General features: G+C 41.3%; 1 protein-coding gene across 4 annotated transcripts in view; it reads right to left on the reverse strand.

The window, feature by feature from the left end:
- The window catches only part of sh3pxd2aa (SH3 and PX domains 2Aa), a 90,435-nt gene that overhangs the window by 49,874 nt on the left and 13,735 nt on the right, over positions 1–26,826 (reverse strand). For all 4 annotated transcript variants that reach the window (XM_044113733.1, XM_044113736.1, XM_044113734.1 and 1 more), the window contains exons 2-5: positions 25,594–25,674; positions 10,510–10,585; positions 8,466–8,542; positions 5,575–5,666 (exon numbers count right to left, since the gene is read on the reverse strand). In XM_044113733.1, the coding sequence (XP_043969668.1) occupies positions 5,575–5,666; positions 8,466–8,542; positions 10,510–10,585; positions 25,594–25,674 (326 nt within the window). The remainder of the gene's footprint in view (positions 1–5,574; positions 5,667–8,465; positions 8,543–10,509; positions 10,586–25,593; positions 25,675–26,826) is intronic.

A 26,826-nucleotide genomic window follows, 5' to 3' on the forward strand; every position in this document is an offset into this window, starting at 1 on the left:
ATGTACCTAACAACACAATCCCCAATTAAAAATAATTTTGTATTCGTTACGAGTCTGCAGGTTAGAATAAGCTGTAATTCTGTCTACATCACAAACTGACCCACAGCTTCTCTCACATCAGATACACAAACACATTACCACCCACTTATTCCTGATTAACCCCCACACACTGGCCTGCCCTCCCCCCCATCACCGGGGGTAAACCTCCTGCTTAAAACATCGCCTCCAAGGAACTGAAAAGCTGACCAATCACACGAGTTCATGACTTATCTCTGCAATAATCTGATCATCATGCAGCCTCCTCCGATCTCCTGCAGGCTCAAACCAAGGTCAGACTCTATTGTTGCTCATGCAGAGGGCTGTGAGGGGGCGCAGTGACGGATCACATCGCTACAGTGAAGATGCAGGATGCACATATTAATAAGGAATCTGTCGACCTCCTGGAGTGGAGAGGACAGATCATTCCTTGTAGGTTGATGATTTTATGTAATAAAACAACATTTGATAAATGATAAGGATGTAAAGAGTGGAAGAAGATACTAAAAAAAGGGGGAATAGAGGTGGAGTGGGGGGTGGAGGAGTCCAGGAAGAAATGGATACAGCAGGAGAGAATTTCAATGCAGTGGAAATTTATCCGAGTAAATTGTGAGGATGGGAGGAATTGATCAGGAGCAGAGAGGAACGGACCGGCAGCAGAACTGGAAAAAGCAGCTTCATCTGTCTGGACTGTGAAGCACGCCACCATGTGGACAGATGTTGTACAGCAGATTAGCCTGAAAGCAATAACACAGAAACCCCTGATTCTCACAAAAAAACAACCCAGAATATATATTTTATTATTATTATTATCCAAATCCAAACCAACAGACCCACAGAGGACAGAGGGGACATTTTTAAAGACCCACAGTGGCTAACATCAAACAATCAAAAATCTCCTATGGCTTTAACTTAACACTAAATGAAAACCACATTAGATATATAATAAGGTTGAATAAAGTAAAGACAGGATAAATATGATAAACAATAAAAGCTAAAGATCCTTTCCTATCCTCATTTTTCCATTTACAGCTTCATGACACAAGATTTCAACATTTGTTGAGACTTTCTAAAATGTCTAAATGTTTTGCACTCATAAAGAAATCACTGCTGCTGCTGCACAAGAAATGAAGCAAAAATGTTTCATTTTAGTTATAATAGAAGGATCTTCAAAGTAAATGTGCTTTGAAATGCCAAAAAAATGGCAATAATTTCTGCTTCACATTTTTTGCTTATTTACACATCAAAAGCAATAAGATGAGCAGAACTGGATCTGGGTGTTTTCTGAAAGGCAAACAGCTGATTGCACGAGAGTGATGTCACGAAAACAAATCCTAATGTTCCAACAGGTGCAGTACCGCCTTCAGCAGACAGGGGTCGACAATAGAGGCTTTTCCCCTTCATTATGATCACCGAAAAAGTGGCTAAAAATAAATAAATAAAAGATTCTCAAACACATCAAGGAAGAAAATTAGAGCAAAGTTTCATCAGCAGATTTCATTCCATAAAATATTCTGACTCTCCAGGTTAAGAGAAATCAGGAAGTCATCCTGACCTCTCACCCGCTGTTCTTGACCTCCTCGTGTCCCTAGAGGACCCGTCCCTCTTCCTTCCTTCCTCATTTTACAGGAAATGATAAAGCGGATCTCACCCCGTCACCGCCCGCTCCATCCATCACCACTCCGTCCATCCCGGTCTGCCCCTCTCAGAGCGAGCCTGGCTCAACCTCCCAGTGTGCATCACGGGGAGCAGCAGTGAGTCAGACGCTGCATCTGGGTGAATGAGTGCATCCAGAGCGGAGGCTGGGCCGGGAGAGGTGAAACAACCCGAAAACAGTCAACAAGCAGAATCAATTCTGTTTGTTAAAATAGAAACCTGCCTTGGGTTTGAACGTTTCCAAATGTGGCTGAAAGAAAAACAAATCAATGAAAGCTCACTCAAAAATACTAAAAAAAAAACTAGATGTCTCAGAGGCTGCACGCTCGGCTGAACGCTCCTCCTCACTCTGACATGCTTTAAGTGTTTAAACCGACTGGACACGCTGCTGTTCACCGCTCATCGGGTCTCCAGTGAGCGCAACTGATCCTAAGAGCTCATCCATTAAGGTTGAGCGAGCCTGTCGCCTCTTTCTGAGCAGAACAGAAGAAAGATGGGAGGATGGAAGGTGTAGCGCTGACCAAACACAACTCAGTGCTTGTCTGGCATCAGTTCTGTTTCCTCCAGAAACCCATGGACTGGGCCACAGAAGAGCTGGTTCTGCCTTGGAAGCAACTTTAGCTCAACTAAAGGAAAGATCCACTTTCAGCCGGAGATTAAAAACACTGAGTTCTATGATGCAGGTCAAACCAGTGAACTCTGGTGCCCTTTGAATACATATGTAAACGCCAACCAGACCGAAGACCGCTCCAAAAGCAGGTAGTGTACTATAACGCAAGGCATTCTGGGTAAATAAAACCAGAACAAACACAAGAAGCTAATGCTAGCAGGAGAAATATCTGTCTCCTGACAGGCTAAAGAGAAATCTTACAACCGCTAAAATCTGACGCTACTCCATTTTTTTTACATATTGTTAAGTTGTGCTTAGTTTCTTCCTCTGAGGTTTTTGTTTCCTGCCGTAGTTTTTGGTGCAGCGCCCCCACAGGCGAGGAGGAAAATAGGTTTTTTAATTAGTTTGGATTATTTGACACAGTTCAGTGTGAAAGAGAAGTGCAGCAGCTAAAACCATCATAAATATTACAATTTTGGTACCAGATTGAATTTGCTTGTCCTCTGGGATCGTCACACATGGTGCGATATTGGTCCAAGACGATCCACCGTGTTGAACATTCTGTATTTTAGTCCCAACGTCTTTTTGAGTGGACTAGATCACCCTGAGCACATCAAGCAGGGAAAGCGTATCTCCCATGATTATCTTAAGAACATCCTGATAATCACAGCATCTTTATAATTGCCAGAAGGGGAAAATCAAGACAAAAATCAGGATGAAAATCTGATGCCATGTGAACCAGGCAGCAGTGTTTAAACGTTAAGATTTTATTTCAGCCCCCAGCTGTTTTATTTTCTGGTTCGTTTGATTTCGTCTTTCCACTGAAACGTGAGGCGATGTTTAAGTTTGATGACCAAAAAGTCTTCAGATTTAATCAACAAGGTCATAAAATATCACACACACACATCTACACACACACACACACAAACCATGATGGATTAATAATAATGCTAAACTGTCCATCCATCTCCACATCTCTTTTCATCACAGCACAAACACACACAGACACACACTCTGGACTTTAAATCATCTGATGATCTCATCACAAATGCCCCCATCCCTCCATCTTTTCATCCCCCTCTTTTCATCCCTCCATCCTTGGATACATTTTCATTTAGAAGATGTACTGAGGTGAAAGAACCAAAGAGCCACATCCACTTTTCTCCTCACAGCTTTGGATTATGACGTCTAACACATCATTAACTGAGCAGAGTGAGTTCTTCCCCCACACTGAGTGTTTTTTCTTATATTGAGGCGAGATGAGAGAAACCAGAGGAGGTTCTGAATCGATTTTTGTCAGAACTGGCCCAAACGGCAGCCCTCCGTTTTGAACCGCTCAGCACGACGTGCTGCAAACAGCTGCATTCAACTCTTCTTGGTGCAGAACTTTTAATCTATTTTCTTCTTTTTCCTCTTTATTAAATTTGTCATGTTTTTCTGTCTGTATAAAAAATGAGAATTACTCTTTAAAGTCTACGTTTGTGAGTGTGTGTTTGAATTAGGGATTGGGTTCAGAGCTGGAGATAAAAAAATGTTTCTGTAGCTCCTGAAGAGCCGAAAAATGGAGGTCAGTGAGTCGTTGCTTCAGATTTTGCCTCATGTTCCAGGTCTAGATTAGTAGCTGGCAACGCATGGAAAAACTAATGGATGGAAAAAATGTAACACAGTCTTGAGTCAGCTAATGTTTTATTGTAGTTTGCTTTCAGGAAGGCAGATTTTCTTCTAATCTTTTAAAGTGGTTTCAGTCAGTGGTTTAAGGTTTTCTGAATGTATCCAGAGTTTCTCTTTGCAACTATTTCCGTTGTACCTGAGCATAACAGTGTGTGGTGAGCAATAAAACCGCTGAAAACTAGAGAATAAAAAGCAGAGTCAAACAGCAGCAGCAGGGAGAAAGTACCAGAAGGTTCTGTTACTATGAAACGGAAAAGAGTCCAGAACAGACCAGACCAGACACGGACCTGAAACACTCATCATGACCTTCACAAGAGTCACTGGAATAACTACCACCAGTTCTGGAGATTTCCCAGCTTGTTGCTCTGTGTGTCAACACAATGCCTAGGCAAAAGGAGTTCAATAATTATCATTAAATACTGCTGTGTTTAATTTATTACTAGTTATTACTCCCTGTCAAGCACGAAGTGGAGGCTTTTGCTACCTTTGAAAACGTTTAGTGCACTTAGCTTCCTCTAAATATATTTTTGCAGATAAATTCTGAAGCAATAATTTACTTTATTCCAAAGAATAAACATACAGAAACAAAATGAAACAAACAAAGAACAGAAACAAACAGAAACAAAATGTCAGTGTAACTAATCTGTGTTTCACTTAGGGGATTGAGTTGCTAAAATAAAGGAACTTTTCTACTAAATTCTAATTTACTAATAAGACTTATGTAAGAAAATCAAGCAGAAGCATCTATTTATGTGTATTGGATGTAACAAAAGAGTTAGGTTTAAATATATCACCCATAGGCAGTGATGAAGCCTCAGCAATGCCAAACTATTCACAGATGTTAATACAGATGAAATTAAAGAAGGTACAGTATGTATTTACTGAAAAAAGAAGAAAAACCAACATCAAATGGAGGCATAGAGAGAGACAGTGCAGGTGAGACGAAACGCTGCGTAAAAGCTGGGAGACGGTATTTGTTTCAGCGAAGGTGTTTATAACCTTGAGCCGTCTCACCAATTAGACATACTTGAATTTATGAGGTCGAGTTGGATTCAGACAATTAGAAGCAGAGGAGTGGAGAGATGATCTAGTGCAGGAGAAACCCTGACAGATAGGGGTCACATGGAGAGGCAGAGGAGGAGAAACGCAGAGGAAAGTAATTAAAACACGAGAGGAGTCTAGGTAGAGCTCTGTGTTGGATCGCTCTGGATGCATCCATCTCAGCGCAGACAGAAGCACATTACAAATGAAGGGTGTGATGGCGGCGTTTTGGGATCGGAGGGGAGAGCGTGTTCTCTAATTAACAACTACCCAACGGGGCCATCCCCTGCTGCAAAACAAGCCAGTCTCCTCCTCCCATTCTTGCATCCATCAACTTCCCTCTCTTTATAATCTGGAGTAAAGCTTTAACACACAAACTCCGTGAGAAGGAGCTGATCTGGGAATAGATATGAATGCAGGAATAGACAGAGAGGTAATGAGCTCACAGCAGTCCAGAGGAGATCTTTGTTGTATGGCTGTTCAGGGTAACATGGTGAGTTTATGAGAAACACATCATCATTATGTTTGGCTCTGTGTGTATATGTGGATGCAACACTCACTCTACTGGGGGGTTGATGTCCTCAGCTTTCGTCTCGAAGAAGTGCAGCACCTCCTCGCTCTGAGAGATGTGAGGAGGAAGTCTCACCAGAGCCTGCAAATGGAAAGACAGAGGGAAACATGAAGGCTAGCAGAGGGAAACATGAAGGCTAGCAGAGGGAAACATGAAGGCTAGCAAAGGGAAACATGAAGGCTAGCAGAGGAAAACATGAAGGCTAGCAAAGGGAAACATGAAGGCTAGCAGAGGGAAACATGAAGGCTAGCAAAGGGAAACATGAAGGCTAGCAGAGGAAAACATGAAGGCTAGCAGAGGAAAACATGAAGGCTAGCAGAGGAAAACATGAAGGCTAGCAGAGGGAAACATGAAGGCTAGCAAAGGGAAACATGAAGGCTAGCAGAGGGAAACAGGAAGGAAGTGGATTATACTGGATTGCATTCTGGGTAAATACAACTAAAACCAAAGCACATGTGTTGCACTAAAGGGAGACGTTTGTGACACTGAGTGTCACAGTGAAGTAGCACTCAGTGTCTTTTTCGGAGGTTTTCGAGTCGTTTCCTTCAGTGGTTCTTGGTGCAGCGCCCCCACAGGCGCATTTTAGATTGAAATTCCAGCAAGCAAAATAAGTAAACCAGCTGCAAACTCCTGTAATGCAGGATTTATTTGACTGAAACTGACGACTTTTGACCAGCATGGATTTGTGATATAGATCAGTGCACTGCTGCCTCAGACTGTCTTCAAAGACAGAGTTCAACCCCGTCAAAGAGGATCATGTGTCTGTTATCCATCTATATTTAATCAGCCGACCGGCTGCAAGCAGAGCTGAAGCTCGGTTACGCAGCCGCTAAACGAGGAGCCAAACCGTGAAGATGAAACAGAACGGGCCTTTAATTTAAATAGCTAAAATCGTCATCTGAACTACCTTCATATTTCATTCATCTCCTCTAATACTAAAGAAGAAGTCTTTTGGTGGTGACTGGAGAAGCTGCATCACGCTGAGCATCCACAGCTGCCTGGACCCCAGCATGCCGTATTCTCAAGAGCAAAAGCCTTTGAAAACACTGGGTAATTACTCTTCCTCTCTGTTGTTTGTGCCTCACGAACAGGACGCAGGAAGTAAACAGTGTGGCACGCTTTCCAGCGCTGCATGAAAGAGAAAGCCTGCTGCAGGATAAATTACTCCGCTGCCGGTTATTTGGGTAAAAAAGAGTCCGTCTACGAGTGGCTCTGCTTTTATTTCTTTGCTCCCAATTAAAGAGCTGATACTCTGGCTAACCTTTGCTAATGCAGGCCAACAATACAACCTCCTAATTGTGTGTGGAAACAAAGCCGCTGTATTGCAGCCATTTCCCTCTGATAGTGTGGAGTTGTGCCAAGAGGAAGGAAAGGAGGAGAGGAGGGTGTGAAGCAGGAAAAGATCCTAATCCGGCACACATGAAATAAAATGCATCTAATAAGAGTGTGAACAGGAAGTGACAATCAAGACTGTCTTGAAGTGTGTAATTACTAGTTCTTTGAAGTTGTGTATTTTTATGGGAAGGAAATCTTGAAGGGTCAGAACTTCCTTTGCACACAGCTGGAGTTTGATAAACTGAAGGTTCCACTGGTGGAACGATCCGGTCAGACCTGCTGCTTCAGAACCACCTGATCCAGGATCGGTCTGGGTCAGCACCCTGATGAAGTATTCATACTGGAGGTGCACAGGGATAAATCCACTCTGATTTTCCTCACGATCGACCAACATGCACATGTGAAACTGATCTTGAAAATCAGCCACTGTTCCCTCTGCTCTGCCATGACAGAGGGCTGGACAACAACCCTCACCTCACTGATACCAACTTAGAGACTTAGCAACAATCACATAGGAGGTATTGATACTCAATTCAGATTTTTAATTTTTTTGCAGATTTGTTCATACTATTAAATGTGGCCAGAATCAGATTTCCGAGTAAAGAGTTTACAACCCCAAAGCGACGTAGAAGAAGAACGTAGACGACACAGCAGAGCCCTATTAACAGAAGTAATAATGGACGCCGCCATCTGTGGATCCATTTTAAAGTTTTTCAGCAATAGAAACTGACAGTATAGTCACATGATCCTGACAAGACGAAGGAAGCTAATAAAATAAAAGTTATTGTGACTGGCTCCTTCTGGTGCAGAATTATGACATCAGCAACATGGCCGCACAGAGGCTTTGAAAACTATTGGGTATGCATCCAAATTAGCTTCACGTATAGAAGATCAAACTTGGATCAGAATTGGACCATCCAGACTGACATGTGAAAGTCACTATATTTAGCAAACAAAAATGGCATCACCCAAAATCTGAATGTTTTAAGTTTGTGATGGGCCAGATCACAAAACCCTAATTCAAACCTCTGAAATCTTTTCATAGTTTTTCACATTAAAGCTATAAATCTCAGTGTGTTTCATTGAGATGTTATATAACAGATCATCCCAGGGAAGTTCATAAAATTTATGAAATTAATAAATGGTTTTCATGATTTGTTTCAACCAGCTTGTAGATACTGACATTTTTTCTGATCGCTCTTTGCAAAATCACTCAAGCTCAGTCAGATTTGAAGTAGAAATTTCAGTTCTTCCCACAGATTCTCCATTATCTCTGGGAGATGTTCAAAGCTTTGCACTTTTATTTAGGGGTTTCAGAATAAAGGGGACTAAATACAAGTTCATTAACAATCTAACAATTTATATTGCTATTGGCAACAAATGTTGGAAAACGTGCATAATTTCCTTCCACTGCTTTGTGTGAATAATGAGAATAAATTCAAGGAGTAGAAATACTTTTCCATGACATGTAAAGGAGTGTTTGGACTCCTCACAGGTCGGGAATGTTTCAGAACAACAGGGAGGTTTACAGCCAGAACTCTTTACCCTGCAGTAGTCATCGATGAAACGCAGCCGCTTCATGGCCACGTCTCGCACATGACTCCTCCGGAACAGGATTTTGCCTGGAGGGGAAAGGAAAAGGGACAAACACAAAGAATCAAAACACAAGGAAAAGCGAAGGATAAACAAGGAAAAGTGTGATGTTATGTAGGGGAAATCAGAGGAACGAACAGCAGGGAAACAGACGAGAGGAAAAAACTGGAACGAGCAAAGAAAGAAGAGATTTGTGTTCGTTTTTCAGCGGAGGCAGTAAAAACCTGATGGTGTAGTTTTCAGATGAACCAGCAGATGTCAGTATTTTGCAGATCAATAATTAAAAAAGTAAGTTTTTTTAAACAAAATTTTGTAGTCTATTTGATAAACGTGGATTTCCTCTAAGGAAGATTAGAACTAAAGAATCACTTTAAAAAACAATAATAACAAGATCTACGATCAAACTCAGATCACATCAGTTTTTGGTTTGGAGAAACACGAGGCACAAGTAGCAGTGATTATCCAACTGGTCTAGAAGAGAAAAGCAGGTTTTAAGTCTAATAGTATATTTTTAAGTTATGCATTTTTCTGTCTATTAAGAACTAAAACAGCCCAGATTACAGCAAAGTTCTGAAGCTGAGGATGTTTGGATTGAGAAACGTTGAATAGAAGCTGCTCCTTTCATTCAGCACAATAAGATGAAACTGCAAATCTTCCATTTTATCAGCACAACCCAAATAAAACCCAAAGGACTTTTTCTAAATCATATTGGCTCTGTAAAACCAATATGAGCAAAGAAAACACAGAGACTGAACGGAAAGTTATGAAGTAATCCTGTCCAAATTGAAAATTTTAATTTAATAACTGTTTCAAACACATTTTGTAGACTGGTCACTATTTGTCACATTTCTATTCTTGTTTTATCATCAAATTGAGACCAAGGAATCCCTGAATGCCAGCAGTGGCACCTCTGCGTCCTGGATTATTAGTCCAACAGAAAGGTTGTTAAAGTGAGATACTTCAGGGCTGCAACCTAATGGGCTCTTTCAATCCTTTCCCATTAGGAAGCCCATTAAGTGTTGCACAGCGAGCTTGACCTGAATTACATGTCCGGAGTGGACGGGTGTCGTTTGTATCCAAGAACCATGACTTTACGGAGAAGATGGAGGTGGAAGTTCGATCATTGTTGTTAGTGGGAAAATGTGAGAGCGATGCTGGGAGGAAGACAGCTGGAGGGCAGGTGGAGACAGGAAGTGATTCCTGTTGATGCTGAGACTACGGGGGCGGCCACAGGGCTTAAACATTTACGCATTTACAAAAATAACCTGCTGTAAATAGAAATAAGAACCTTATTCTGTAAATTCTTCAGCAGAATTGGCCATAAATCAGGGCTGACACTGCAGCGCTGGGGAGTCACAAGCCTGAATGCCAGCTGGATAAACAGGTGTGTATAGTAACAAGGCTCAAATCAACACACAAATATACATGTGATGAAAATTACAACGGCGCAGCAGAGCCAGTGCAGACAGAAAAAAAGGAGCAAATTTCCATCAAATAACTCAGAAATTTTCTATAAAATTCCTGTGATCCAAAAGTAAAAAAAATTCTAGAAAAAAACACATTTTTAGATTAATCTCAGAAATTTTCTGGAAGAATTTCTAAATTTTTTCTTGGAAATTTTTGAGATTCATCCAAAATCTAAGAGTTAGTTTTCACAAATGTATAGACTTTTCAAAAGTTTTAAATTTTTTAGTTTTTCCTAGAAAATTTCTGAGTAACATTTGTTTTTTGGAGCAAATTTACTCTTTTTTTTTTTTACTTTCTAACTGCAGTGGTTTAATACGGCGTCATGTGAAAATTCATTCACACCTATAAGAACCAAACATGCGACAGACATCCAGCATGCGCATGGCAGCTGGGAGGGAGAGTCACAGATATTGTCTCCTCAGCAGCTCTCGCTGTGCCGGCTTCAGTAACCAGCTCAGTGTGACGTCCCCTGAGTGCCAGTCATGCATTTTTAATAAGGGAGCCGGTTCAGATAGGAGCGGGCTATTACCTGGGAGAAACGGGATGATCCTCTTCTTCGGATCTTTTTGCCCTCCCTCGATTGGGAACTTGTCAAGTAGCTGCATCTGTTGGGAAACAGAGGAGAGGAAGCCGCTCAGTGTTAACGGCATTTAAAATTCAACATTTTAGGATTCTTTTGCTTCCTTTTTCTGAGTGAGAGATAACAAGATCGATCCCGTGATATTGACCGCAATCTCGTATATCATGTTGGAGCCAGGAGGCAATTAGCTTAGCACAAACACAGGGCATGGCTCCTTTCAAGCCCTGAAAATATGGCCAGCAGCACTTCCAAAGATCAATACCTGATATCCTGGATCTCATTTGCTTGATTTGAGAATTAAAAAGAAACTAAAAGGGAACTTTTCCAGTGGTAGCTTAAAGCGATGACATCCATTTTCACTGAGATGCAAATAAAATTTAGAAAAATACTTTGTGCTAATTAGTTAAAACCACTTCTTTTTATGTTTTATCTTGAGAACACTCTGAAGGGACAAATATCATAAAACAGACACTTCAGAGACACATCAAAGCTAAAAACAATTTTTCTGTTTCATTATTGTAGAACATTATTGCGCTGCTCATCTAAAACTTGCTTTAAAAACATTTTTATGATCTTTTCTCAACTTTTGATAATTTTTTGGTTGATGCATGACTTTTCAGAACAATTATCCCCTCTGGTTTTAAATCTGTGTAGATGAAATAATATTTGCACCGCGTAACCATGGCAACAAGATCCTTTTGTTTCTATCTTATAATGTATGTAGAGCAGGTCCAAAATGCAGAGAGAAGGAGAAAGTTCAAATCATCATAATGGGGAAGGATCACATCAACAACTCCAACGTCTCTCTGCCCGACTTTCTCACCAGACAGAGATTTAAAGCAACAGGGTCTTCAGTCAGAGGCCACTTCAGACTGACTGCTACTGGAAATCCTTCCTCTCCACAGCATCACCATCCACAACGACTCTCTGAAGATCCTTGGGTGATGAGTTACAACATTTCATTTTTCTTGGGGATAAATAAATTAGGGTGACCAAACGTCCGTATTTCACGTCCTGTCAGTAAATGTCAGGAAAGTCAGGAAATGTCCTGTTTTTGCAGTTTTTTGTGTCGTGGATTCTCTCCCCCCGCCCCCCCCCCCCCTCCTCCGGTCCAAAGTGTCGTGGAAACGGTCCCCCCCCCCACTCCCCCCGCTGAAAGGTGTCCCGGTTTTCCCAAATGAAAATATGGTCACCCTAAATAAAGTAGTTTTGAATTTGAACTTTTGATTTCCGTAGAAAGTACATCTAGATGTTGTCTTCATTGTTCATGGATCTCCAGGGTGAAGTTTGGTGAAACTTGATCCAAACAAGAAAGATTTAACGTTCATTTAACCGATAATGTAACGGTGACGGGGGGATACTGGTGCCTGTTACCTGGAAATGTCACAGTACTTCACAGACATACAGCTGCACTACATGTTTCCAATTAGAACAATGAGTAATTTTCTACAAGTTAAGAAGCAGGTGAAATCGCTCTCAGACATTCAGACTGCAAATCAAACTGGCAAAGTCCAAAATTAATTTAGTTTCTGCTTTCTACAACTTCAAATGATTCACAGACTTCAGCTTTTAGGAGCGAGTGGGAGTAATTGGATTTATCTACATTTTTATGTCTGATTCAACCACAATGCTGAAGGGTTTTTAAACAGACATTAAAGACTAAAACTATCAGATCAAGAGCAAAACTCAGGACAACTGCACTAGCATTGGAACTGCCATGTTAGGACTGTAGTACAGCTTGTTAGACAGGAAGTTAGAAAGTTAGCATGTAGACTTGTGAGAGTATGTTTCCGTGTTTCCGTATTTGTTAGCTTGTGTGCTACAAGTTCTGGATATAGTTATCCTCCTTGACTAACTACAGCTAGCAGCTGTGCAGTTTATAAAATGGCTAAGCTACATGCTAGCCTGCTGCTAATGAATCCTTTCAAGAACCCAATAAACATCTGAAAACCACTAGGATGTATTTTAATAGAATTGAAATTAAATTGTGATTAAAGTTTTACTATTTTTCATAACAAACTATTTGGAATAGTTTTGGAATAATTGTCTCAAAGTTGCAACATAATTAGAACCTGATATTCAGCATCATATCTGAATTAATGTAGTAAAGTACAAAATAATCTGATTTCAGGGTTTGTATCATTTTTGGAAATATCTGGTTCAGTTTGTTATTTAATAAGCAACGATCAGCAGACTGAATTTTGTTTGAGAGTAAGACAAGTGAAAAGGTTTGGGAAGGGAGAGAGGACCTGCTGTAATAAAGCAGAGAGCAGAGGGGAAGGATTAAACCGGAGTTCCTCCTGTGTGTGTGGGAGGCTGGAAGTCCTAAAGGAGAACATGACAGTGTGTCTGAATCTGATGGCTGTGGGCTGTAAAAAACTCCAGGGAGCTAACATGTGAGCAAACAGCCTGGAGGCGCTGGGATGTTTGGAAATATCTGGAAACAGAAATCCATTTCCACTCGGATCCATCCTTCACAGAGCTGCGTTTTGTGACACAGTACGGGACACAAGGACGCCACTGGGGTCCCAATCTAGATTAGTGATCTGCAGCTGCAGGTTTCTGCTTCTTTACTGTAAGATGCTGCGTTTGCAGCCCTGCTCTGCTGCTTCCTACGCTCCCAACAGAAAGGAATGTCGTTGCAAACGGAGAGCCAGCAGCTAAATCAGCATTTTCAAACATTTACTCCTGCAAGAACCAAAATCAGTCTGGTCGACTCTCCCACTCTCACATGCAGCTTTCAGCGACCTTAAACGGCCCACTTGGATCGAGGTCGGCTCATTGTTTAAAAGAGAGTCTTTCCTGGTGGTGAAGACAGAGTCCTGGCAGGAGAAGCCGAGCGGCCTGGAACTGTTGGATCAGCGAGACAGAAAATGGTGAGAACAGGTGGGAAAGTGCGGATCGGATGACAGCCTGGAACCGCTCGGCACGCACGCTTACTACTTCCATTTGTTAACAACATAAACACAACTTTAAGTCCAGATGGTACTGCTGAGATGAAAAGAAAAGAAACAAAAATTAATAATAAAAACAACGTGTTTGCCAAAGCATTGCTCTACTTCTCAGACTTCACTGTCTCCTTGGTAACCAGCGCAGGGAGAGCGTGAAGAAGAGTTGTGAAGAGACGTGATTGGATGGAGGTTCGCAGCTCTGGACCAACAGTGGAAATGTTAGGAGTCAGGTAAAAAAAAAAAAAGAATAGGAGTGTTTTTTCTTCTCTCTCCTGTCAGAGGACAGGTTAGGATGATGTAATGTTTACTTGGCTGTCCGCTTTACGCTGAAGCTTCTCTGCAAAGCTGTGACACAATCAGGGAGTTCACATCGCAGGAAACTGTTCCCTCTTCTAAACACGGCAGATCCATTCATGAGAGTCAATAATAAAAGTTCCAATATTTACCAGACCGAAAAAAAGCCCTTTGAAACATCAGCACAACAAATTATTACTACACATTGATTTCTTCCAAACAAAATTGCTCACAGCAAGATATTTATTGCATATTTTTCTGGATTTTAGACCAAAGACCCTGAGGAAATCTCACAATCTGCTCATGACTCAGGAAAAGCTCTGCAGCATCTCCTCTATGCAAACATCACCGTTTAATGGCGAATCGAAAACATGCACAGTTCTGACACAAGGGACCGGCAGTCAGAGCAATGCTTTACGTCGCTGATGCAACAGTTTCAGATAAACGCCGCTATCTGATTTCCTTCTACAGAAACTGTTTGAAACAGAGATGGAGATCATGAGACAGGAGCCAACAAACAGAAACAGCCTCCTTCCTTCCACTGTCTGAATATTTAATGACAGATTCATAGAACCGATTTTCTGTCTGCGCTGTAACATCTAAACCCCACAGGAAACATCTGCACACGTTTAAATGGACAGAGCAGGCAGGAGAAGGCAGGTTTAACCAACACTGTTCACCCACTGCATGGAAACGCAGGAAAGCTAACAGAAGCTAACAGAAGCTAACAGAAGCTAAGGAACAGGCTTAAACCAATCAAATGCAAACATAAAAAAGTGGCAACAATATTCTATAGAAACTCATAATTCACGTTGAACTGACGCTGAAAACACAACATCTAAAGCTACAGTTACAAAATCAACAACAAAAAGTCAGGTGATGCTCTTCCTCTATTAAACCTGCAGGTCAAAGGTCAAAATCAATTCTAATAACATTCAGAATTTCAACAAAAAGCTTTGTAATATTAGCTAAATCAATGTAGGACATTACAGCTGAAAGACTGGAATACCACAACCATCTGTAATGTTTTATGAAGAGGGGTGTGTTGAGTACTTGTGAGCCATCAGTATCTATCCTCTATAGACGTTGAATATTGATTAAAAAATGTTGTTTTTAACTCTTCTAAGGAGACATATTTCCCAGGTCAAAATGAGAAAACTTGCCATGGAGCTAATATTTTGATCAATATTAAAGAATTATTGACTTTAAACAAGCTCCTTTATCTTACTGAAAAGTTATTAAGTTTTGTTGGGGGTTTTTTGTCTCATTGCAAGTGTACAAATATATTTGCAGTATAAAATACTTGGTAAGACTTTTGCATGTGCTGCTCTTACTCCGGTATGTTTTTTGGGTATTCTGCAGACTGGTCACAGCTGACCGTCGGTCCAGAGCTCGGACTCCTGAACCATCTGATTGGTTTTGATTGGAGCAGTGATCTGTGGACTGAAAGCACCCAGAGAGTCCAGATTTGTCAGAGCTGATTTACAGAAACATCCCTGAAAACCGAAAACTTTTGGCACTTCACTAAAAGTAACACTAAAGAACATTTTAAGTTAATTTTCTTTTACCCAGACTTAGAAAAAAGTACCTCTGCACAATTTAGTGACAGAAACCTGGAGTACAAACACTCAGAAGAACAAGTTCCTCTGCTATGAATAGCACATCTATAAAAGGAGCTGTGAGAGTCTCTTGGCCTGAACTCAGGGAAGCCATGGCGGTCTGTTTATGACGACCGATAAGTCACTTCCTGCTGTGGGTCATGTGACTGTAAAGGGTTTCTCCCAGGCCTTTGGTTGGAGATGAACCCACATGCTGAAGTGTAGCTGAGGACGAACTCATGACCGGCCTGACGAGGCGAGCATGTGATTTTCTCACCGCCTCTGAGCTCCGAGTGGTGAGAAACAGACCCAACATGCTGCACACTGCGTGCTGCTTCTGGCGCTACTCGGGGCGTGAAATGATCAAATCTCTGCTCCTGCTGCGTCTTCCAGCAAACATCTAGCTGCTGGAGCTAATCTGGCTTCTGAACTCATCTTGTTTCCTTTCACTTTAAATCTTAGATCCTCCAGATTGTTTCCAGGAGAAGGAATAGCTTTTCTTTTCCTAAATAGAGCATGTGAGTGAAGTCTGAGCATGCCTCAGCACCGGCAGGCTTCAGGCTCTGCTAAACAGATGGCTGAAGATAGCTTTTAGATCTGTTCCATCCAGAGTCACACACAGTTGATGTGGAGATGTAGAGTGGCGCCCTGGCACCAGAGCTGCACAAATCCGTGAGCAGGGATGGAACGTTATTTCAGGAAGGAACATGATCTCCTGATATCCTGCATTCTTTCCTGCAGCTGAAACACGAGTCGGGAGAATGAGAGTTCAGTGTCTGAATCTGTCAACGCTGCGGTGCTGCGCCCCAGATTGTGAGTCACGGCGCCCTCGTTTTCAGTATGGCAACAGGTGCAGGGGTTGGGTGACTTCTGGCTGTCTGCAGTTGCTCTTTTGTTGCTCTGCTGTTGGCTCAGAGCAAGACTGTATTTTCACCCTGAAACCTCAGACTTCCTCTGAGAAATTAACAAGAATTTTGAATATTTTTTTAAAGGGACAGTATCATGTGTTTTCCAGCCCCATTGTGCCATTCTGTATCACAATCAAGCAACTATGTTACCATCAGTAGTTATAGAAATGTTGCATATATCAAATATGATTTAAAAGAAATTTTACTTCATAGTTTAACTTCATTAGGTCTCTTTAAAAACTCCTGCTCTTTCTGAGACTCTGCCTTCAGGAGGTAATCACAACATGGCTCCTCCATTGTGACACGTTTTTACCAGCGTTGCTCTGAGAAGTAGCTCCTATAACGAGCTCAGCAGTTCCACCAAGTGTTTGCTAATTGCTGCTGGCTAGTCTGAAGGAGCTGAGTGGGGAGTGGTGGGGTCTCTGTGAGGTGGAAGCTTGGAAACTGCAGCTCTGAGGAGGATCTGCATCACAAAGGTGGAGATAGGATGTGCTGTGGTGGCGCAGGGGTTGGGCGCAGCCCACATGGGGAGGCCTTGGTCCTCTGCACGGCCGTCGCAGGTTCGATTCCCGGCCTGGCGACCTTTGTCGCATGACTTCCCCCTTCTCTCATGGCCCACTGTCCTGTCGATTGACTGTCAGATAAAGGCCACTAGAGCCACTCAAAACCTTTAAAAAAAAACAAAAGTGGAGATAGATCCACCCAGTAGTTGTGCACAGCTGAATGGTTGCCGTGGAGATAAAAAGATCATGACAGAATCAAAGTCCAGGTGTGTTTACGGAATAACATTATAACATGACGTAAACCTCAAAAATGTTGATTTTTACACAATACTGCCCCGTTCAGAAGCAATGCAGGGTTGAACAATTTTCCTTTTTGTTCTCATCGGGTTCTCAAAATGGAGCCCAGGGGCCACTTAAGGTCCCTGGACTGATTCTGTGCGGCTCTCTCATCCACTATTCAAGAGTATATGAAATAAATTCAGACAAAAGTACAACTTTGAAATAAAATCTATGAACAAACAAGTTGATGCAACACAAAGTGATCATCTTTTCCAACCTTTCTGGTTTCCTTGTATTGTCATGGCAACTATTGCCACATAAACTCATTAGCTTACACTATAATCTGCACCTTGGTGAACCCAAATCTGCATTATATTGCTATATTATAACTCGTCTAAATAAGGAAAGAATTGTCAAATGAAGACTCACTTAGATTCAGATTTTATTGCTAAGAACAAACAAAATGCATTTTCAGTTTTCTTCAATAGAGCCCAAAATATGAAACAAACTTGATGGCTTTCATTTAACTATGAAAACATGCAAAAAATTTGGGGGTTTTGGATCTACAATCATGTTTCAAATAAATCTTAGTACAGGATAAAAATAGCTCTTTCTTAGTTTATTGTTGAGTAGGTAAAAAAAATTGCAACATTTTGGTTAATTCAGTTCTTAAAAATTATATTTTATTGGGCCTGTGAATGCCTGTGGACTGATGACTTTGGCCCACTTGATAAGAAGTTTGGAAACCCCTGATCTAAAAGCAGCAGCATCATTAAACAGTCTGCAGGGACAGTTTAATCTCAACAATCCCTGCAGACTGTTGAGATTAAACCTCGTTTCTGTCACATGGCCTGAGAAAAACATTCCCACCTTCAAAGTCAACATTTTCACGTTCAAAAGTGAGTGGGAGGATGAAACAAGAGGATTACCTCCAAGTTCTTTGACTTCACCTCAAACTTACAGATAAAGTAAGTTTTTCTGTAAGTTTGAAATGGAATAAAAACGTGAATAAATCTTGGACAGAGTTTCCATCAGGACTCCAAACACAAAGCCAAGCTGGTTAAAATTCATAGGAAATTTAAAAGAACTGAACCAATTCTGCCAAGAGGTGATCAAATATCCAGCCAGAAAAAATCTAGAACAATATTGAAGACAGCAAAACTCCTGTAGTTGAGTTGTAACCAATTACGTTTTCCTTTTAAACAGGTCAGGATAGAAATCATGTCAGTTACATTTTTTGCACAAAATCATTCTCAGATAATGAGATCCCTCTTCAGTTCTGCCTATCATCAAAGTGAGATTTTAAAAATCAGAATGTGAAGTTTCTGAAACAATCCTGGCCTCTGCAGAGGTCAGCAGAGTTAGTCAACGCTCCACCGACACAAACACATCAGAGCAAAACTGAAGCATTTGCTTTGGAGAGCCTCCAACCGAACAAATGCTTCTGCTATTTCTTGTCTTTTGTGCAGAAATTGCATTTTATTCTGTTCTAATGGATGATGCAATGAGATATCGTGGTTGTCCAGCCATTTCATCACTTATCAAGCTTTGAACCAAGTCCAGTGTTTATTCTGCTTCCAGAGATAGACGATAAATGTTCCTCTGACATTTTCAGGCACTTCTCCACTCTAGCGGCTTGGCAAAAATCTGACAGAGCGAACCGGCAACGCTTTCGGCTTCCAGAGCAGGAAACCAGAAATTAACAGTGCTGGCTTACCCTCACACTGCTTTCATTTAGTTACCAAAGTAGGCCAGCCAACAAGCAGTTAGAGTACAATTAGAGGCAGAGCGAACAAGCGCTCACCTGTGCCAAGGCCCGGCAGAAACGGCAAAGCAGAAACCGCTTGGAGGCCAGTTTCACTTCATTCTTCATGTCTATTTCACTGTAAAATCTGAACATTATTTCCAAGTCAGGTGGAAGAACGATGGAGGAAAGCAGATAGAGAATGAAACGGGATGTAAAATGATCCTTTCTGGTGATGGTGCGTTGTGCAGCAGCGAGGGAACCGGGGCCAGGTTGTTTTTACCGACTCAAACCTCTGCAGTTTGCAGTGTTGTCAGCTAACAGCTTCCTGTCACAGTCTGGGAGACCTCAGACGCGCGACGGCTGTCAGGGCATCGAGAGCATCGCTCAACATCTGTCACCGCTGCCTGTTTGTGTGTCCTGCCTGGGCATCACTGTCAGGACCGGTCAACACCCAATGGCTCACTAACGAACCCTTTAGCGCATGGTTTTTTTATGCAGTGGTTAAAGCATAAATAAACAACATAACAGGCAGGATGCTCGTCATCAGACGTTCAAATAGGAAGTCATCATCATTAAATAATTAATGAGGGTCCAACAGCATCTAGAACAGTGATGGAAAAACGCAACATAACGCTTCACTCTTCCTGTTTATTACATCCAAGTGTAACATCCACATCAGACAAAATGATGCTTTGGCAGCCTGGTTGATTTGCTCCGAACCAGGAAATGGAAGAACACCTAATTCATATTTTCTGTTTTTCTGTTTCTCTTATGGATTTAATAAACTCAGTCATTCAAATTCCGGCGATGACGCCTGAAGATGGTCGTCTTTAGCATCTGGTACATTCCTGCCTCATTCCCATGAACGCAGAAGGAATGGACTGTTTGGAAATGTCAAATCTTCATTGAATTATAACCAATACTGCACTTCAATAGTTTATAGTCCCCAAAGCTCCCCCTGCATCTGTAGAGCAAAGCTCCAACTGTGAGGAAGAGGACCCAGGGGGTTTGATTGCATCATAGTGTAATGAAAAGACAGACTGGATAAACAACAGAAATGCAATTCTCCAATCGGATAAGCAAACTAAGAAAAAGAAAGCATGCAAAGCAGCTTGTGAGAAACCTGGAGGAGAACATCAGTGAATCCTTGACCTGCGAATGAGCAGGTCGGTTTGGATTAGCAGGGATAACACCCCGGGTGGTTGGGTGAGGTTTTGGTGTTAAAGGTGAAAGGTTTCTGATGCGAAACGGAGACAGATGGAGGTGACAGGATGCGAGGCGAGGGAGGAGGAAACGAAGTGAGAAACTGTGAGACATTTATGCACGAGTGAGCAGCAGAGAGAACATGAAGACAAAGAGAAGACGGATAGAGACAGCAGGACAGGAGGAGACGTCCACCGCAGCTTCATCCATCTGTTATCTGTGAACGGCTCTATCTCAGCCTCTAACCAGTCGGGTGGCATTTAGGGCCTGGACGTGTTCTGTCCAGCCTGATGTTTACTCAATCATTGTTTATTAACCTGCAGAGCGAGAGGCGAGGCGCTGGGACGCCGGCTGCGCTCAAACTGCCCCCGTCACCAATACTGCAGATAAGCAGAGGCTGAGTACGAGTTTCAGGTCTGGATTCTGCTTTATCAGCAGCAAAACAGGGAAAGAGAGAAGTTTGCTTTTCCACTGCCTGGCGGTTTAAACCTCTGAGAATACACAGACTTTACCAAGCAGATATTAATAAGACACAAGGATTTATTCCACATTACGATTTTTGAGCTTTGCATGCAGTTGTTCTTGGTTTTGTATATTTTAAGATGCAGAAACAGGCTTAGTGCTGCTTATGAGGAGCTATAATTGTTGGAGAAAATCTTTAGCTGAACTCAGCAAGTTCATCCTCTGAACTTTCTATGCAGTTACCGTTGACATCCTCTCCGCCTACAGAAACTTTCAGTATTTTTGTTGGAGATTCTGCTGGGAAATTGAAACTAAAAAGTAAATCATTATCAGACATCTGCAGATAATCCAGAAGGAAGCTAACAGCAACAGCCTTTAGTGGAGCAGTGACTGCAGTAATATGCCTGTTGGGATGTGTGGTCAGAACCAGGAGTGATGGTGTTGGGATATGATGGACTTCACTGACACAGACTTCTTTCATAATTATCATTTTCAGACATTGTTTACATCCAGATTTGCCATGACTGACTTCTTCTGGTGCACAATTATGACGCATGTCTCGGATCAATGACAACTAATTCCAATAAAGTCATTCAGAAAATCGAATACGTCTCCGATTTAGTAAAACAAATAGAAGTAGCAGAGTTCTTATCTTTTTGGGGGTAAAAAGATCCATCGGATTTGGGCCTCTGCTGTTGTGTGAGAGCAGGTTTAGATCCTGCTTATGACAATGGCAGGACAATACAACGCAAATGTTTTGTTACGTTTTGGCCCCTTGTTTCTATGGTAACATTGTTTTGGCCTCACATTTCCACAGTAAGAATGCTTTAGCCTCTTGTATCCATGGTAGCACCATTTTGACTGCTCGTTTCCATGGTAGCAACCTTTTGGCCAGAAGAAGTTGCGACAGACTCCAGAGGGAAACTTTTTAGAAACTCTAAGCTAATCATAACCATCTGAACCAAAAACACGTAGAGACGTACAGAACAACAATGGGCCTTTGATTTCGGGTTATTTGGTCGTGTTCAAACTAAATCCGTTTGTTTGGAACATTTATCATGTCAGTGAAAAGATAACCGATGCACTGGAAGCAAAGCGTTATGAAAACACGCCTCCCACTGTTCTACCGCCTCCTACAGGCCTGGCTTGACACTACATAGTTTCTACAGTTTGTTTTCATTCCATGGTTTTTGTAAATGTTGTAAGTTGTAAGTTTTTCTTTGATACACACACGGAAAAGGTTTTTGAAAACATCGTGTCAAAAGGACAAAACTTTTGTGGACATCCTGGTTTGTGGACGGGTTCAAACTAAACGTTCCTTGATATTACAAATTAATTCTATATTTTAACTGCATCTATTTATCTTTATAACTATAATGGGAGTTATAATGTGTTTACTAATGATTACCAAAAGGTTAGAACCTTTAACACCTGGTGTCTAAATCCAGCCAGTTTAAAATTGTCTAATTTTAGCTTCTGGTAAACCAATCAGTTCAAAGAAACAGCTGGTGAAAACTGCCAGAAGAAAACGTTCAGAGTCGATGTAGTTGGGATCATTTTAGGGTTTTAGTTGCAAATTATACAACATAACTGCTACAAGTAACTGCATGTACTGATTCTCATGCTTTCATATTTCTTTTTGTTACAGGCTGTTGATAGTATCTGTCCTTCAGTCATTCAACAGAGCAAAGAGAAAACAGAACCTCTGCACACGCAAGAGGAGGAGAGCGGATAAAATGGAAAAACATCATGAATAAGAAAGAAAAGCCTTGAGAAGTTTCTCCCTGCAGGCTTCAGAGCGAGCTGAAGGACTTCAGAGCTTTTCACTAACGCGCCTCTCTGTCAGATTCAGGCAGAGAAGATCTTGAACTGGACAGAAACGTATGTCAGCTGCAGAAACCGGGTCGCAGAGAAAACTGACTATGGACAGGCTTTGGAATCTGTTCAGTATATTCAATGATCAGCAGCAGCAGTCAGGATCAGAGGGAGAAATTCAGGAAATGTTGATGCAAACACTAATAAAGCAACTCACGAGGAGGCATGTTTAGGATTACTGTCCCTCTTGTGTCCAGGCTTTAACTTTCAACATTTATACATAATATTGTTTCCTTATGAGCCTATCGATTTTGTAAAATAAAATTCACCTCATCACGGTGCAGCCACTACCATGCTTCACAGTTCACAGAATTGAAAAGAACCTCTTTTCCTCACAAAACAATGACCGTTAAGATGTTCCTCCAGGTGTTTTCTAATTCCTGATGCTATTTTTAATTAATATGGGTACAATTCTTATTCAACTATCCAAACTTATTTATTTACACTTATCTTTTTGGATCTCTGTCTGTTTTTCAGTCACATGTAAAACATGAAAGTGTCCAACTACGATTTCTAACTTCTCCTAAATGTCCTGGAAACTGGAACAGAGGCAGAGTTTGAGCTGTAGCAGTTTTATTGTCTGAGATTAGAATAAACTTCTTCCTTAACCTGTAAAAACAACAGGTTTTTCTTTCACTCCAGTACGAAGAGATGGGATGTTTAAAGTCAGACATCACTTGTGGTTCAGACATACGTTTGTCTCAAACAGTTCATTCGTGACTCAGTGACCTTTCTGTAAAGTGATTTGATCACAGCAACGGTGTAACTAGAAATGACCGTTAAGTTCATTTCAAACGGCTGGGAGAACAACTGCTGATCTGAACTGAAATAATTACACCGCTTCTGGAGAAACTTGTGTTAGGAGCTCCAGGAAGTTCATAAAAGTTCATACAGAGGAGAGAACCTGGACTGGTCAAACTGGGAGTCCAGGACTGGGAATGACTCAGGTCAGATGGAGGAGGATGGAGGAGTCAGATGATGATGATGATGATGATGATGATGATGATGATGATGATGATGATGATGGGTTGGTTCACTGGTTGCATTCAGTCATGTTCCAGTAAACTGGGAGCAGCTCATGCTTTTTATGAGAACCTTTGGTTCTCATTTCCTGTAGATGATGAATCTGTCTTAGTGGGAAAAACGGAAAGAGAACCAGAACCACAGACCTGGTTTCCTCCAGGCTGGTAGATATGTTTTAAATGCTGTGTAGCCATATACTCAGATGATTTTAATCACTTTTAAACTGAAAATGTCCTGTTTTCTAATAAATATAGTATATTAGTGTAGAGAAATTCATTCCAGCTTTGACCAGTCTCTAAATTATCATTTGAACATTTAGGTTAACTGAATGTAACAATTCTGTGTTTTTCAAAAGTAGAATAAAGATTTCATAAGCTTCAGACTTCAATGTAGAATAATTCAGTGTTTTAGATTTCAATGCAGGCCAGGTTAAAAAAAATATGAAAAAGATCTATAACAAATATAATAACCTGAAAATAGAATGTATGTTCTCTTGTGTTTCCCATTTTTAATACAGGCCTTTAATACATTATTCATTCTGAGATTAAATTAAACGATTTTTCAAAGAGTTATTGTGAATTGTGAGGCTGCAGGATACTCTGTAGCAGTCAATCTTGCAACAGATCTAAAGATGCCTCTGACTGAAGACTGTTGTTATTTGACATCTCCTGAGTGTCATGACCTGCTCACAGCTCCATATCTGGGCAGCAGAGATGATATTCCACTGTAACATTTCCTGGATGACCATCAGTTGTGGACAAGCTCTGCTAATCCAGCTCATCTGCTTTTGCTGCTCCTCTTTCAATCTGTTGGCTGTAAGATTAGAAAGCTGATCAGAGAGACGTTGGAGTTGGGGATATGACTCCTGTCTGTTGTGATGGAAGAGATGGTTTCAACTTCCTGCTTCTCTCTCTGCTCCTTTAAACTCCTCTGGGGTTTGGGGTCAGAGTTCAGGTTTCATTTGAACTGTGGCATTTACTTTATCGGGGTTCTAACAAAGTGTGTATTTCCTAATGTTGGATTTCATCCTCAGTGAAAATATGTTCTCCAATCAAATGCTAAGAGTTTAAGTGGAAAATTATTGCAGTTTCAATCAAGACACATTTATTTTAAGGAATTTTCCATATTTTCATTAAGGGAGTAAATTAATGTGGACGCATTTGGAACAAAACTTGCTCAACAAGTCAAAAGCTGCTGTTTTTGAAAAATATTTTTTTCTCTTATATTGACATAAATCAAAAAGTCAATAAACAGCCAACATGAAGTCCGGAGTCCATCTGTGTTTGGCGACTCAGATAATCCCAAACTGAGCTGGGTGACCTTTGACCCGCTCCATCCTGAGAAGCCAAATGAGTGAGAGGCCGATCTTCTCCGCGCTCGTCCGTGAAGCATTAGGGTTCATTAGGCGCCTCTCAGCAGCCTGAGCGCCGGAGGAACACACACATCCAGTCAACCTAATGGCTTCTCCTTGTTTGTTATTCCTCCTCCGTCTTTGACTCCACACTGGGAGTAATCAGCTGTGGCAGGCGGGGCGGGGAGGGCCGGGGTGGAGGGGGGCTCCGGTTTGTCAAAGAGACCTCTCAGAGAGGACTTTCCCTCTCACTGACTGAAACATCATTTCCTGCAGAAGCAGCACACTGCTGCTATTGAGACATTCCCCCCTACAACGTTTTCACTACAACCTTTTTATATTTACTCCTGACCCGCGGACCTCAGGAGGAGCACGCATACCGTATCGGCTTGCAGCGAGTCCAGGGTCCCTGCAGCCAGTCAGAGACACAGCGGAGGCTTTCAGCACTTCATTCCAACATAAACAGTCCTGACGCTTTAAACCAGTTACACAAGCCCCGATTCTAAATAAAGACCCCACCGATCAGCAGCCTGCGCGACAGGATTTAACAGCAGCCCGGCTGTAAAGCACGCTACGTTAAACCCACTTTTTCCTTTGCTTGTGCTGTAAGAAAAAAGGCCTGACGGTTCGCTGACGTTTTGAGGCCAAGCCAGGGATGAGACGGGAAGGGAAGAGGAGTCTTCTGAGGAAATAAAAAATACAACATCCTGCCTGCCCTGACCAGATGCTAACTCTGATTCATCGAGGCGACGAGGCAGTCATAAGAATCCAAACAACCCGATGAGAAGCAAAGAAATCCGAGGTCACGACCTCCATGGAAGAGCAAACATTGGGTTTACCTGCAGGTCGAAGAATTTGCTGTATCTTCGGTAGATGATGTGAGACGTGTTGTCAGAGTAGGTGACATTGATGACATACACCTGCCGAGAGAAAACAGCAACAGCAGGAAGTTAGCGATTCACAGATTTATAATAGGCACAACATTCGTTTGTGTTTACTGGCATTCCCAAGATAAAACATGGAGATCCAAACTTGGTATCACATGTGGAAACGGGTCATTAATTTATATTTTATTTCTCATGTTTTAGACATGTAAACTCATTTTGTTTGTTCATGAAAAAAGCAGATTTTTCTGAATCCCAGGTTTCTACAAACTGTTTTGTATGAAGTTTGAGTTCTCTCGCAATAATGTACTAATCAATTGATAGTGTAAGCCTTTCTTACAGTTCTGGTATTATATAAGACTTTTGTGAGGTTTTTCCATGTATCTTAATATCTCGTTCTGAAATATCTGAAGTTTTACATCTTTTTCTTTGGATAGAAATGCCCCACAAACCTGTGATATAGACAGAAACTTTCCTTAAATAGGAAAGAAAGAAAAAAATACATATCCAAACTATTTGGACTATTCTGAGTTATTATCAGGGAGTAATAGGTCACAGGTCATCTGACGGTTTTAATTGTGTCTCTATGGTGTTGGTTTAAATGATTTAAAGGGATGTTATCATGTGCAGTTCCATCTCAATTGTACACCAACAGATATAAACATGCAGTGAATAAATCGATTTTCATCAATTCTTTGCACCACAGTGTTAATAATAAACACGTTTTCACTGAGGCTCTTTATATGTTTGAAATTTTAACTTGTGACTGCATACAAAATCTCTCCTTTGTTTGTCCCAGTAAATATTGTATTAAACATACTACAAGGTAACGCAAAATAATTTTTATTCCAGGAGTAGAGGGCTCCGTAGTTTTATTAACTGTTGTGTCTGTGACAAAAACGGTGACATGAATGCAGTTAAAGGAACAAAGCTCCAACTTCCAACCAAACAGACATTTTCAGAGTGAAAAGATTTTAGAAATGTCCCGTGAAAATTTAAAAACTGCCGTTAACAACCAAGTCGACGATTGGAAACCAACTATTTAAAGTGAACTCTACCCATTCTACCAAGAAAAGTGGTCAAATATCCAGCCAGAGAAATACCAGAGGACTTCCAAAAAAAGTGGTCAATCTGGACGTTTGACTTAATTTAACTAAATATTATCTGTTTATGTATAGATTTGAGTCT

This window comes from Gambusia affinis, linkage group LG04 (genome assembly GCF_019740435.1).
Source record: "Gambusia affinis linkage group LG04, SWU_Gaff_1.0, whole genome shotgun sequence".
NCBI lineage: Eukaryota > Metazoa > Chordata > Actinopteri > Cyprinodontiformes > Poeciliidae > Gambusia > Gambusia affinis.